The 8480-nt window shown below is 45.3% G+C and overlaps 1 protein-coding gene across 2 annotated transcripts in view; it reads right to left on the bottom strand.

Moving 5' to 3' along the window:
• Positions 1 to 5245, bottom strand: part of Actl6a (actin like 6A) — a 15350-nt gene extending 10105 nt beyond the window's left edge. The window contains exons 1-5 of one of the 2 annotated variants that reach the window (XM_005343766.2): positions 5075 to 5245; positions 1948 to 2024; positions 1618 to 1792; positions 963 to 1063; positions 237 to 334 (exon numbers count right to left, since the gene is read on the bottom strand). In XM_005343766.2, coding sequence (XP_005343823.1) covers positions 237 to 334; positions 963 to 1063; positions 1618 to 1792; positions 1948 to 2024; positions 5075 to 5099 — 476 coding nt within the window. In that variant the 5' untranslated portion in view covers positions 5100 to 5245. Of the gene's footprint in view, positions 1 to 236; positions 335 to 962; positions 1064 to 1617; positions 1793 to 1947; positions 2025 to 4614; positions 4926 to 5074 lie in introns of those variants that run through there. The other variant, XM_013347546.2, reaches the window with a different exon arrangement.
• Between the last annotated feature and the right edge of the window lie 3235 nt (positions 5246 to 8480).

The raw sequence follows: 8480 nt of genomic DNA, 5'->3' as shown, positions 1-8480 counted from the left end.
GGAAAAGGAAAGAGGGGAGACTATTAGAGCAGGCAGGGGAGTCTAAGAAGCCAAGGCAGGTAAAAATGGTTCAGTACATAATATATTTGAAGGAGATTGTGTACAATGTACAATGACCATATATCAAGAACAGGGAAAAAAGTTTAAAAATACTCAGAGGTAAAAAGCTAGAAAGGAGGACAACACCTCCGCACTAGTGTCTTGCACAGACAGAGAAATCCCACACGGAAGGATACGCCGTCAAAACCGCAGTCTTGCACAGGAAGAACGCAGGGATGCCATAGTGCTCGAACATCAGCTCTGTCAGCTTCTCCCTCTTGGCCCTGGTATTCCACTGCGGGAGGGAGGGACCCAGTTATTCACTATGCAGTCATTACAGCACGGACCACTCCATGCCATACTGGCAAGAAATAATATTAAAAACTGCCTTTTTTAATAAATGACAAACTGAACTCTATTATTAAACAGGTAAAACTGTCAGCTGCTATGAGTTCTAGAAATAAAGACTTTTCAAATCACAGGAAAATCAAGATTCTAAAAACAAAAGTATTATGAGATATTAAATCTAGTAACCAAAATCCTAAATATGAATTTTAAAACACCCAATCATCCCTCTTGTAACTAGTATTCACAAACAAAGCCAATTCATTTGTTGAAATGTTTTAACCATAATAAAAATTAAGCTTTCCCCAAAGTCCCAAATTCCAAATGTGAATTTCGTTGGCTCTTTAAAAGCAGGAGCAGCAAGATGGCTCAGCAGGCTTCAGCCACCAAGCCTGGTAACCCTCGTTAGATCCTGGGGTCCACTGGTGGAGAGAACTATGCCTCTGACATGTGTGCTGCCACATGAGCACCTACGTATGTGCTCACGATAAATTAATCAATTCGTTTTTAAAAAGAAAGAAAAAGAAAATCTTCAAGTGAGTGGGAAGTAAAAGAAGAAAAAGGACAGTGGGTCTCACCGGTGCTTCCGACATGAGAACAGGATGTAGGCTGGCTTCGGATTTGACATGCATCTTATAAGTGTGATCCAGAATGGCCTGGAAACTATCCCATTCTTCAACTAGAACAGAAACGTCACAGTCGGAACCAAAGCTTAGCTGGTAATGAGCGAATGAGCATCTTCTAAGACGGAGAGCCTGTTTCTGTGACGTACAAATCAATGCCTGAATACAGAATCTACTTTACAGAAGAGGCCGCTACCATTTCCTACACAGAAAATCTCTTTTTGGTTCTTCCAGGTGGGCCTCTGATCTACCCCAAATATAAATGGGGTGCTTAATAGACACTTAACAATTCTTGCTACAGGCCAAGCGGTGATCAGAAGAGAAAGAGGACCAGGAAAAGCAGCTGGTCACACTCAGAAGGCCTCCTCTCTAATACCATTGTCTCATGACCACACCTACACAGCTCTTACCCAGGATACAGTATACAGTTTTCTGTGCATCACCAAACTCTCCTGACCAAGCTTAAGGAAAAGAACACTTCTTATACACCTTTGTATTCTCAGTACCCAAAATATTTCTTTGTGGAATTAAAACAAAAACACCTGATACCCATCAGTTACTGTTTTATATCTAAAAGGACCGTGAACACTATTTACAATCAAATTCATACCCATGCCATTCTTGAGTGGTGAGATGGCTTCCATGTTCTCCCTGGGCACGCGGAGGGCATTGGTGTCTATGTAGTAGGTGGGGCCGCCCTGTTTGCCTTTGTCACCATCTATTTCCATCATGGTGCTTCCATCGTCTCTCTCCAACACCACACCAATGGCCGTGGGGAAATCAACCTAGAGAGTTAAACGCGGCATGAACAATCACCTGCTTTCAAGTGGTTGGTGGGGTTCCTAGTGTCTACTGTCATTTTTGCTTCGAGTTTCTGCTTGAATTTAATTTTGCACAGACGATTCTTGCCTATCTAAGTAATTCTTATCGCTGTTCTTACCTTGGGGCAGTCCTCGCCAGCATAGCCAGCCCTCACTGTATATGATCCAATGTCGAAAACAAGGGCGCCAACTTCATCTGAAGAGATTAAAAGAGAATTGCTGAAGAGACTATTACACATACCTTTAATCTCACCAAGGGAGGCAGAAGTAGAGGAAGACAGATCTCTGAGTTCCAGGCCACCTAGAGTGTCTACAGAACTAGTTCCAGGCAGTCAGGGCTACACAGAGAAACTCTGTCTCAACAAAGCAAACAAAAGGAAAGACAGAGAGAGAGAGAGAAAATTACCTCTTCTAACTTCTAAGTGTCCTATGAAAGTTAAGGACATATTTTATATATATATAAAATGAGAATATTTAAAACTCTGCAAACATTTATTACATTCATATATCATTAGCTAGAACCTAGTTTTTGCTACTGCTTTGAAGCAGGATCTCTCTATGACATCCTAGTTGTCCTGGAACTCACCAAGATCCACCGGTCTCTGACTCCCAAGTGCTGGGATTAAAACCATGTGCTACCATGTCTGGCTTGAACCTAGTTTTAAATTACCACCAAGATTTATTTAATTAATTAAAATATGGCAAGTACTGTATTGTTTATCAGTAGAGGTTTAACCAGGAAAGACATGGTACATGAACAGGTAGTAAGTTTCCTTACTAAAGTGACTGTTTATAAACCTCTATAGTCACAGCATAAAAGGACAAACAGAAAAAAATAAAAACAGGACAAACAGAGGGACTGCCCATTGCCCTGGTAATCATTCGAGCTGGGGAAACAAGAGGGAACTGTTACCAGAACGAACCTAAGAGAGAAGACTGTGGAGAGAGCATCCGGGGCTGTGACACTGCAGAGCTATGGCTGCCTGCTCAGACTCCAACCTCCAGGGAGACAGAACCCAGCATCTGAACACTTTTTACTTGGGGGGGGGGGCACCAGCTTTTAATGATTACACTAGAACAAGGCACGGGCAAGAGGTACGGTTACCCTACCATCACCAAATCAAAGCTAAAACCCGAGGCTGAGACAGCCCACAGAGGCCATTTATTCAGGCACAGGAAGGGTACAAATGGCAGCAACGACAACAAACCAAATGCACACACACAAGCACACTAACTGCCTAATAAATCAGAGGACCATTTAATCAATTATAAGAAATTATGTTTCACGTAATCAAGAAATTCTGCAAAACATGAAAACGAGAAAAGCATGGAGAATCAGAACTTAAAAGTGTAATTATACAGGCCAAATAAAAAGCATTAAATGAAGGTCTCACTGAAGTTACACATTCTAGATATTAGGAGATAGTTTAATGCTGAGTAAGAAAGCTGGCAAACTTTTTCAGTCAAATTCGGAGAAAAAGCTCCATTTACATTTTCCAAATGCTTCACCACAAACAGCAGGCATCCTAGAATAATGCATTTGGTTTTTCAGTGCTCATTAGTCAAAGGGTTCATTTCCCCAACATTGAAAATACTAATCCTATTTACCATCATTCAATTGCTAAGGCCTTAGGAGAAGCTCTTCTAGCTATAACGCTAGTAGCTAAAGCCATAAACCACAACACCAGTTTAGTGCTAGCTACAAAGACACACCCAAAGAGAAACCCCATAGCTTTTTAGACCTCCAGTGTAGAGCAACTCATATTTTACAAGGAAACACACATGCAATTGTTTCAATGAAAACTGTCTCCTATGAGCTCTGATATTTGAACATCTGGTTGTTAAATCTAAATCTATTTGAGGGAGATTTAGAAGATGTGGGTCTTGATGTAGCAAGGAGTCACTGGGGACAGGCTTTAAGTTTTAAAGTCCAGTCGTTCCCAGTTAGCCAGTTTGCTTTCTCTGTTTTGTGCCTGAGTTTGAGTATGTGAGCTCACAGATTTTGGCTCTTACCACCATGCTTGCCATAACGGACTCTTCTCCCTCTGGACTAAGAAGAAGCACTTTCTTCCTTCTAGAAATTGCCCTGGTCATGGGGCTTGGTTACTTTGTTTAATCACAGGAACAGGAAAGTGACCAATAGACTGGGTAGTTTAATAACGTCTCTGCCTCAGTTTCCTAATTTGTAAACTGTACTTAATATTTCCTATCTCATCGGACTCTATAATGAGTAAATGTCTTCAATGTTTTAATGCATAAAAATGCTTCGAAGAGTTCTGACAAACAAGCAGCACAATAAATATTAGCTAACTGTGATTATTACTGCCACACTTCTAGGAGGGGAAAAGACATAAACCCTAACAGTTTCTAGAGAAACAGCTATGGTTCACTCATACAAATCCTACACTCCAGTTAAAACGAGTGGACACTGATCTACTGACTCGATACAGACAAATCTGTAGTGTGTGTTCCGATACTCTTGGGTATATGCTACCGGCACATAGCATACAAAGAAACGGCCGCTCTGAAATGCCTTTTCCTCATCCCACAAACTATTTGCTCCCAACCTACAAAGGAAGTCTTTTAATTTTTGCCTTGTTGTTTAACTTTTCCAATAGTTTCTTCATTAGTGCGGGGAATAGCAGCCCCATTTCCTGTCAGCGTCCACGCAGAGAAGCGTCCTTAATCATTTACACGTGAAAGGACAAGTACGTGGGAGCCCCGACTTCGTTATCGCCAGTCTAGAAAAGGCTCCTGCCCAGCTGGAGGGGAACAGCAGCGTGTACCTCAGCGCTCCGATCATCTAGGCACGGGACACAGCAGCAGCGAGGTCTAGTCTGTAGCAGCTGCTGCAGGATCGGGAGCAGCAGCCGCAACACCGAGTACGACTCGCACCCAGTGCCCAACCCGAGGGCCCGGAAGCTCCGCGAGCTGCCGGGGACGAACGCGCGGCGGAACCGGTACGGCAAGGGACCCTACGTGCCCGGTGACTGCCATCAGAGCCCGCCGGTCCCGAAGTCCCGGGGGCAAGAAGCGACAAGACCCTCCCTCGAGGCCGTCTCCGGGAGCCCACTCGCGCGAGCTCCGGGTCCGAAGGGACGGTGAGGCCGTGGTCCGTACGGGGACCGGAAGGACCGGCAGAAGACCGGAAGGGCCCGCCGGGGACCGGAGGGAAACGGAAGCGGCCAGAGACCCGGGCCGGTCGTTCCGGCCCGTAAGCCCTGAGGCGCCGCCGCGCTCACTCACCTCCGCCGTATACGCCACCACTCATGGCTGCTGTAGGGCGGGGACTGGCCAAAGACTACCGGGGGGACGATAGCAGCGGCCGCGACCCCACTCCCCGCGAACGCTGGCCCCCGCAAGCCTGCAACTTCCAACGCCGCCCCCTCCGGCAACAAAGCAGCGGCCGCACGCCCGCTGCACAGCCACTCTTGCTGGTTTCTCGTATCAGCCAATGACAAAGGGCCCGGCTTAGCCTCTAGCCAATCAGAGTGCGGCTCTGCTGCATCCTCGCGCGGTTTTGCCTTTTTAGCCAATGAAAGGCAGCTGTGGGGGCGGGGAGAGGTAGAAGCGACGGAAGAAGGGAAGGAGCAGAGATGCAGGCAGGAGGGGGCGGAGCTGTGCGGGCGGGTAAAGTGGGCGGAGCCCCGGGGAGCGGGCGGCAGAATGGGCGGAGCTTCCACAAGCGGATGGAAGAGTGGGTGGGGCTGCTCCTCGGGAGGGTTCCTCGCGCTCTGAGTGAGTGGGCGGGCGATGGGAGGAACTTCGTGGGGGAGTGGGCGGGGCTTCGAGGGGGCGCTAACAAGGTACTGGGAGTTGCAGAGTCAGGTTGTCCTGGAGAGTGGCTGCCCCGGAAGCCAATGGGAACTCAGGCGGAGAAAGGCGGGTGTCTGCTAGGAGTCTGGACTTGAGTTAGAGTTATCTCATCTCGGGATCCCTGGCCTTGGATTGTGATAAATTCGGATTTTTTTTTAAATCAGAATAAACTTCAATAAACATTATACTTGAGAAGTAAAAGTGTGCTATAATTTGTGAAGTAATCAGCAAACATATAATAGATTCCAGCATTTTTTTAAAAAAATGGCTATCTATAATAAGAGATAGTATATTATTCCAGCTAGATTCAGATAGTACTTTAAAATCCATGACATCAATTTCTTTCATTCAGTGAAAGCCATTCACCAAGCAAAAATGGAGCGCCATTCAAGGAAGCACCCGGTTCTAAATATATCTCCAATCTGTGTCTACTTTTTTAGTCTCCATTTCTACCAGTGTCGTCCAGAACACTCTTTTCTTCCCCGGATTACTTCCTCTTCACAGTCTTTTCAAACAGCTTGATCTATAAATATGCCCAAACTTGTAGTGCCATTCCAATGCTCAACGATTAGGATCGCATGTAACTAAAAGCAGTGCTTAAATTAAAGTGTCAAGGGTCTAAGGCACGTAGGGGCTACTCATGACCTTAGGAAGGTTGAATAAAACCCCATCCGTCTAGGCGCCAGCAAGGTGGCAGAAATTGACCTGTCACTGTCACAGCATGGGAAATACAGCCAGGAGATAACACTTTCCTGTTCACCTGACCCTACTAGCTGTGAGCTAACAATGATGGCTCGGGTTTGGTTTTTTTTCAAACAAGGTTTCACTGTGTAAACCAGACCAGTCTCCAAACTGTAATCCTCCTGCCTCTGCCTCCTGAGTGCTGGAATCATGGGTGTGTGCCATCATGTATATCATTACATTTTAAGTGGCTCAAAAACTTTTTAAGAATGCTATGATACATGTCAGTAAACAGCTCCCCTAAAGATCAGTTTTATCAGGGCACAGCCAAGATTGTTCTCTGCTTTGGTTCTCTAACAGCAGACCTATGTAGCACAAATAATAAAAACCCAGAGTTTAACCTGAAGATCAGAAAAGCAAAGCAGCCAAACCACTCGAGAGCTTTCACCTCTAAGAAACTCTCAAACTGAGAGAGAGCTAGTTCCTGCTTCATTCCAGTTTATATTCCTCTCTAGTGCTGGGATTAAAGGTGAGAGCCTCTTACCACCGCCTGAATCTGTTTATGCATTGAGTAGCCCAGACCTTGTGACTTTGAACTCACAGAGAGCCATCTGCCTCTGTTGCCCAAATCCTGGGATTAAAGGTGTGTAACACCACTGCCTGGCCTCTTAGTGGCAAAATTTTACCTTCTGGTTTTTAGGCAAGCTTTATTTATAAAACATAAATTTAAAGTATCACTATAACTGAGGCTATGTACCTGTTTACGCTGTAGATTAAGAATGTTTACTGCCGGGCTAGAGAGATGGCTCAGTGGTTAAGAGCACCGCCTGCTCTTCCAAAGGTCCTGAGTTCAATTCCCAGCAACCACATGGTGGCTCACAACCATCTGTAATGAGATCTGTGCCCTCTTCTGGCCTGCAGGCAGAGTACTGAGAATACTGTATACATAATAAATAAATAAATCTTAAAAAAAAAAAAAAGAGAATGTTTACTGCCAAGTGACCTACTGGAAGGGTTTGGTTACTTCTCGGACAACGCATAAGACACCTAACATAGCTTGCCTGAGTGCTGTGTGCTGTGGTCCCGATGATCACGGTTCTCCCTGGAGATCGGCACCCCAAAATAGTTCTATTTCCAGTTCGATGTTTGCATGTTTGACTAAAGAAAGCTGATGAGCAATGAGGACTGTGAGTCAAGTCAGGTGTGATACCACATACTTTTAATCCCAACATTTGAGAGGCAGAGGCAGATGCATTTCTGTGAGTTTGAAGTTAGCCTGGTCTCCATGGTGAGTTCCAGGCCAGTCAGGGCTGCACAGTGAGACCCTGTCCCCCATTTCTAAACAAGTACTATGGCTCCAATAATGAAATATTGAAAAGACATTATTTTTCGTTTATAATATATAGCATAGCATTTAAACCATTACAATTTAAAGGCCTAGCAACTCATTTACACGTTTGGTGGGTTTACACATTGATATCCCTCACCAATAGTATCTGTAACATCGCCCATGAATGTCAGGGAACATACACTGCAACTATATACCTCTGTGGGCTGAAGAAGGATGAACTGTTTGTCCCATTAGTCCAGAGTTCAACAGAAGTCATAACTGATCAGCAGGGCTGATGGTGCCATCCTGCGCTTGCTACACATAACCCAGGGGAACCCGAAGCCTGAGAGTAGGGTAAAAAGGTGAAAGAACACCCTGCTCCTGAGACCAGAGCCGAGGAAACACACCTTGCCCCTAACCAACTCAGAACTTGAAATCTAACCAATACCTGAGCACAAAATCCAACCAATCTCTGAACTTGTCCCAAGCTCAGGACTTGAAAGTTTACCAATCCCTACCCTGAAAGTCTTCACCCTGGAAAGCTCTGCCCCTAAGAAACCCTCTATAAACCCTGGGCCTGTTCGGTTTGGGGCTGCCTTTTTCCACCTTGGCAGAGCCGCCACTCTCCTGGATTCCTCCCTCCCAATAAATCTCTTAGCTGAGATTTATTGTCATGACTTTATTTCAACAAGAGGTGTGGAGCAGAGCAGAGCTGTAACAACGTTCGCCTGAGTGAGCTGACCTGGAGCAGATCTGTAGTAGGAGGCCGATTGTTTGTTCCCCGCTGCTCAGCCCCGAAATAATCACACAGAAGCCATATTATTT

The sequence above is a fragment of the Microtus ochrogaster genome, chromosome 1 (assembly GCF_000317375.1).
Source record: "Microtus ochrogaster isolate Prairie Vole_2 chromosome 1, MicOch1.0, whole genome shotgun sequence".
Classification (NCBI taxonomy): Eukaryota; Metazoa; Chordata; class Mammalia; order Rodentia; family Cricetidae; genus Microtus; species Microtus ochrogaster.
This window is presented reverse-complemented; position numbering and strand designations above follow the sequence as displayed.